Source organism: Apus apus, unplaced genomic scaffold (genome assembly GCF_020740795.1).
Source record: "Apus apus isolate bApuApu2 unplaced genomic scaffold, bApuApu2.pri.cur manual_scaffold_66_ctg1, whole genome shotgun sequence".
NCBI classification, from domain to species: Eukaryota; Metazoa; Chordata; class Aves; order Apodiformes; family Apodidae; genus Apus; species Apus apus.
Window position 1 is genome coordinate 46915 of NW_026248864.1, and position 6000 is coordinate 52914.

General features: G+C 54.8%; 1 protein-coding gene across 1 annotated transcript; it reads left to right on the forward strand.

The window, feature by feature from the left end:
- Window positions 1–5007: 5007 nt before the first annotated feature.
- On the forward strand, window positions 5008–5529 carry LOC127396310 (olfactory receptor 14J1-like; the record flags this gene model as incomplete). The annotated part of the gene is made up of 1 exon (XM_051643937.1): window positions 5008–5529. A coding segment is annotated over one exon (522 nt), but the record flags the coding sequence as incomplete, so codon positions are not given.
- Window positions 5530–6000: the final 471 nt, after the last annotated feature.

Here is a 6000-nt window from a genome sequence, read left to right on the forward strand (position 1 = left end):
CTCAGGGGTCCCCCTGAGCCTGACAAAGCCTCCCCAGGGCCTCGCTAGAGCAGATCATGGGAGGCCATGAGTGCAGGGAGGCAAAGGCCCTGGGCAGGTGCCTGTCCTGCTGAGAAACCCTTTGCTTTGTTGGATGGAGCAGAAAGGCCAAGCCCTGAGCCCAGGCCCTGGGAAGGCAGATCCTGTCCCTCTCACAGGGCTCAGGGCTCTTCCTGGGGGCAGTGGGGGCTGAGGGGGAGCAATGACAAGGGAAAGGAAATGCTGTGACAGTTTGGTTTTGGATTTTTTATTATTTTTGGTCATATAAATATATTTTATTTTTGATATTAGGATTAGGATTATATTTTGTTTCAATCATTAAGCAGTTCTCAACTCAACCCACAAAGTTCTTTCCTTTTTCCCCCAGTTCTCCTTCCTGTCCCACTGGGAGGAGGCCACGTGAGCGAGGGGCTGTGTCTTGCTGAGTTGCTGGCTGGGGTTAAACCTGAACAGTCCTTTTGATTTGTGGTGCCCAACGTGGGGCTGGAAGGGTTCAGATAAGGACAGCTCTGATCAGAGCATGGTAAAATGAAGCAGTTATAATTGTTCATTGTATTGGTTTCACAGTCACTGGGCACCGTGTTGGTTGCTTTGCTCTCTGAGTTGTTATGAGAGCTGTGGGATGTCACACCTTCCATGCTTCTGGAGGTGCTGGTGGTCACCTCTGGAGCCTGGCTCAAGGGCATCACTGGGCTGGGCTGTGTGACCCTGATGGTGAGACTGACCCGGGATCCAGAGTCAGCACTGCTGTCACCTCTGTCCTTCAGCTGCAACCTCCTGGAGACTGTTAACAATGACAGTCCTCACCATTTCTCCCCGCTGAACCCATGGATGGAACAGATATCTCTGGCATTCAGGGGCCCTGAAACACCTGCTGCAATCAAACAAGCCCAGCAGTTCCAGCCTCCCTGCTTTGGAGGACAATGACTGAAAGAGAACTCTGGGGAGGTCTGGCACGTGGATCATATCACACTGCCACCAACCACCAAGGCAAGTGCCATGTGCTCACCAAGGTGGAAGGAACCACCGGATGGCTGGAAACATCTGCTGTGTCCCCTGCCACCACCCACACACTGTCCTGGCCTTTGGAAAACAAGTCCTATGTGACATGGTACCCAGCAAGGATGGAGTCAGACTGGGCCAAAGGGCACTGAGTGGGTGTATCACAGCCCCCAGAGGTGCCAGAGGTGATCTATGATAACAAGGGTGTCACGGGCTGGTACCGGGGGCTCCTGGCTGTCAGGATGTTTCTGTGACTTGCCCCCCAATGTGGAGGGGTTTGTGAATGAGCCCGAGGGTCACACGCGGCGCTGCCTCTCACGGAGGAACAGCCACCGCGGGGCCGTATCTTAGAGGGTAGATCAGAACACCCTCCCACCACGCTCACAAATTGCTACTGAGGCCAAAGTTTAGTTTATGAATTAATCGGTTTATTAAGGGTAAACACAAATTAAGGGAACAAGGTTCAGGAGAGGTTGTCCAGGTGTGTATTGGAAAAGGGATTCCAAGGTACTATGGTCTTATTAAAGGCACACTACGAGGAGGAGTGTAAAATCAGTGGAGTGAAAGGGCAGGAGTTGAGCCCGGCAGGAAAGTTAGAGTGTGTGTGTGTGTGTGTGTGAGTGTGTGTGTGTGTGTGTGAGTGTGAGTGTGTGTCTCTGTGTGTCTGTGTGTGTGTGTCTGTGTGTGTGTATTTACCCTCCTTCCGCAGCGCGTGGTTCCCGGGATGCGCTGGCAGGCTCGGCAGGAGATCCGTGGGGGGGCTTCCCGGGAACCGGGGCGACCCCTCCCAGCAGCAGCAGCTGCACCAAGCACGGCTCCAGTCCTGAAGCAGATGACAAACGCAGGCTGGGCAAGCTCCTACTTTGGTCTGGTTTGGTTCAGGCTGGGCAGGCAGGGTCCCCGGGGAGCGGGCACAGGTGCCCCCCTTTCCGCTTCTCCGGGCAGCGGTCGCGGGGCAGCCCCCCCTTCCCTCTCGGCTCCTCCGGACAGCGGGGCTGGCGTTCCAGGGGCTTCTGCTGCTGCAGCAGGGTCTGCTGCAGGTTCCCATGGCTTCTGCTGCTGCAGCAGGGTCTGCTTAGGTTCCCATGGCTTCTGCTGCTGCAGCAGGGTCTCCTCCTGGGCAGGCAGAGAGCACCGGCCTGCAGATCTTGCCCTCTTTTATAGATCAGAAATCACTGTTTGAGAAAGTACCTCTGTTCAAATTAGCCAATTAGCACTGGCCAGGTACGTGCTCTGTCAGAGGCATCTATTGTCCATTCTTCTGCCAGTGGGTGGGTGGTATCTCTCCCTGTTTTGGCTTGAACCACATCTGTCTCCCAAAGGCCAGATGTCTGGTTTCATGGCCTTGCAGCGTGCCTCTAAATAAAGAGAGATCTGTCTGCTGGTTACAGCTACACAGTAAGTGTTGCACTAGGTATTTAGAGGTTGTCATCAAAATATACATATATATATAGTGCTGGGTTGTGAGATTCCTCTAGAGGTCCTTTTTGGTTCAGGCCTCAGTACCTCATATGGCCTTGTATGGAATGTATGGCCATGACATCAAAATAGGGCAGTAGAGCCTTAAATGGGATGTATGGCCATGACATCACCATGGGTGGCCAGTTTGGGAAGCAGGGGGATGTCCACAGCCTGCAGGGAAAGAGCTGCAGGAGTCAGACTCTGTAGGACAGCCTGTGGTGGGGACAGCTGGGGGCACAGCCATGGCTGAGAGCCCCCAGCCCAGGTCTTGATCTCCTGGGCTGTGGAGCTTCTCTCTGCAGCTGCTGCCTACGAGGAGACACCTTCTCATGAGAGCAGCAGGACTCCATGGGCTCCTCATCACACCTGTGAGCCTGAGAAAGAGTGTCTCCTCGTCCTGCTCCAGGCACTGCACATCCCCACATCCCAGTGCCCGGGCAGAGCCCTGAGCAACATGTGAGGGGCAGGATCTCTTCTCCCAGGGCCTTTGGGTCAGGGCTTGCACCTTGGAATCATCTCCCCCAGCCAGGCTGACTCCCCCTCAGAGCCACCTTGTCCTTGCCTTTGCCTGCCTGTCAGCAGGGCCTCCAGGTTCCTGCTCTCACCAGAGCCCAGGCAGCTTTGTCAGGGATGTCCCTCAGTGGGACCCCTTCACACTGCCAGAAACTCTGGAGTTTGCACCTGACTCTGGCTTCTGGAGAGGTTTCTTCAGCTTCACTGCTCATCAGAGCCACCTTGCCATGGCCTTTCCCTGCCTGCCATGAGTGCTTCCAGGTTCCTGCTCTAAGCAGCCCCTGTGCAGCCTTTCCTGGTAATGGTCCTCCCTGGGACCCATTAATGCTGCAGAAAGTTGGAGTGTGCAGCTGAGCCTGCCTTGTGGAGAGGAGCCCCAGCAGGGGCTGAGGGCACTGCCTGCAGGCAGCAGGGGAGAGGAGCCAGGCAGGGAGAGAGGATAAAGGCAGGCAGGAGGGGCAGGAGGGCTGAGAGCTGCTGGAGGAGACATCTTCACAGCCCTGGGCATGGTGAGTGTCTCTTTGCATGCCCCTCTGTGCGGGGGGGAGGAACCAGTCCTGGAGCTGCTGGCTTGGACAGGAGACCCAGACTCCTGCAGCTTTGCAGGGAGAGAGGAGCAGGTTTGTCAAGGCCCCTGAGAAAGTGCCTTCAGCCTTTCCTCTGCCTGCAGGAAGCACTGCCCTCAGCTCTGTGCTCTCCCCAGGGCTGATCTGGTCTCCTCTTCAGGAGTGGCCAGCACAGAGCTGCCCCTGGGCAGGGTCCTGCTGCCAGGAGGGCTCTGCAGGGCAGAGCTGAGCACAGGCTGGGTGGGATGGGGCTGTGAGCAGGGCCAGGGAGGAGAGGTGGGGACAGCTTCCAGCAGGAGCAGCTGCAGTCAGGTCCCTTCCCCGCAGCAAGCCCTTGGTCTCCTCTGCTCCACAGCAGAGCTCCTGGCTCCAAGGCACTGGGATCTCAGCCTGACTCACCTGCTTAGCAGCTTGATCCCTGCGGAGGAGAAGCGTCCAAGTGCCACCTCAGGGTGCCTGTCCTCCCTCTCTGGGAGCATCGGGGCATTTCTCCATCTGGCCCTCCTGCCTGTGCTGTCCTTGCCCTTCCCCTCAGGCTCCCTAAGGACAAGGGTGTCTAAGGTGCAGCTCAGACACCGATTCTGCAGGAGCTCTCAGGCAGCTGTGGCCAGGGCAGCAAAACCGCTGGGCCCAGCCCAGCTGAGGTTCTCTGGACATGCTGGGCTGGAGGACTTGGGACCAGCCAGCTCTGCTGGTGGCACCACAGCTGTAGGAGTTTCGTGGAGGTTCTCCTACAGGAATATGCACAAGTGGATCACAGATGAGGAAAAGAGGGTATTTGTGAAAGAATCACACTTTTCCCAGCTCCCCCCTGCTGTGGAGCAGGGAGAGCTCCTTGGGAGCTCAGCTCCTCACAGCACACTTGACCCACATGACCAGAGCTCCAGCCAGGGAGATCCAAGAAGGTTCTGTAAAAATGGAGACAATGTCTGTTTTCAGGGGCTGGGGTGTAAAGGGAGGGAATGGGAAGAGATTTCCTTAGGGCTGTCCTGACTTGTGAGTGTGCTTTCCTCCTCTGGCAGCACCTGCTGAGGAAAGGGCTGGGATGTGCAACAGCAGCTCCATCAGCCAGTTCCTCCTCCTGGCATTTGCAGACAGGCGGGAGCTGCAGCTCCTGCACTTCTGGCTCTTCCTGGGCATCTACCTGGCTGTCCTCCTGGGCAACGGCCTCATCATCACCACCATCGCCTGGGACCACCACCTCCACACCCCCATGTACTTCTTCCTGCTCAACCTCTCCCTCCTCGACCTGGGCTGCATCTCCACCACCCTCCCCAAAGCCATGGCCAATCTTCTGTTGGACACCAGGGCCATCTCCTACTCAGCATGTGTTGCACAGATTTTGTTCTTTGTCTTCTTCATCACAGCAGAGTGGTTCCTTCTCACCATCATGTGCTATGACCGCTACGTGGCCATCTGCAGACCCCTGCACTACGGGACCCTCCTGGGCAGCAGAGCTTGTGTCCACATGGCAGCAGCTGCCTGGGCCTCTGGGTTTCTCAATGCTCTGCTGCACACAGCCAGTACATTTTCACTGCCCCTCTGCCAGGGCAATGTCCTGGGACAGTTCTTCTGTGAAATCCCCCAGATCCTCAAGCTCTCCTGCTCACACTCCTACCTCAGGGAAGTTGTGCTTATTGTATTTAGTCTCCTTTTAGGATTTGGCTGTTTTGTCTTCATGGTGGTGTCCTATGTGCAGATCTTCAGGGCTGTGCTGAGGATCCCCTCTCAGCAGGGAAGGCACAAAGCCTTTTCCACCTGCCTCCCTCACCTGGCCGTGGTCTCTCTCTTCATCAGCATGGTCATGTTTGCCTACCTGAAGCCCCCCTCCATCTCCTCCCCATCCCTGGACCTGGTGGTGGCAGTTCTGTACTCAGTGTTACCTGCAGCACTGAACCCCCCTCATCTACAGCATGAGGAACCAGGAGCTCAAGGATGCCACAAGTAAAGTGATTTCTTCATTGTTCAAGAGTGAGAGACTTATAGCCTCTTTCCACAATTGTCATTTATAACTTTTATGATATTTATTTCCTTTATGTCTTTGCACCCTTTTTGTTTGTTTGTTAATTTGTTTTTGTTTTTTGCTTTCTTGGTATTCTGCTCTGTGGGGGTTTGTTGTTGCTATATTTATTGTTAGTATTATTATTTTATTTATCATTACTACTGTTGTTATTGTCATCCATGGTTTTGTTCCTGCAAGGATGTTTGCACTTGTGTTGCTACAACTGAGACACGGACCTGCTTTGTTTCCTTTGATCCATTATTACAGTTTCTAACACGTGCTCTGAGTCCTTGGCTGTCCAACAGAAAGATAAGGCCCCTCTCCTAATAGCCAATAGCACTTAGTTCACGGTGTAAGCAGACGGAAGTGACACCACAGACCTAACTCATATAAACACCGCGGTAAACACTAATAAAC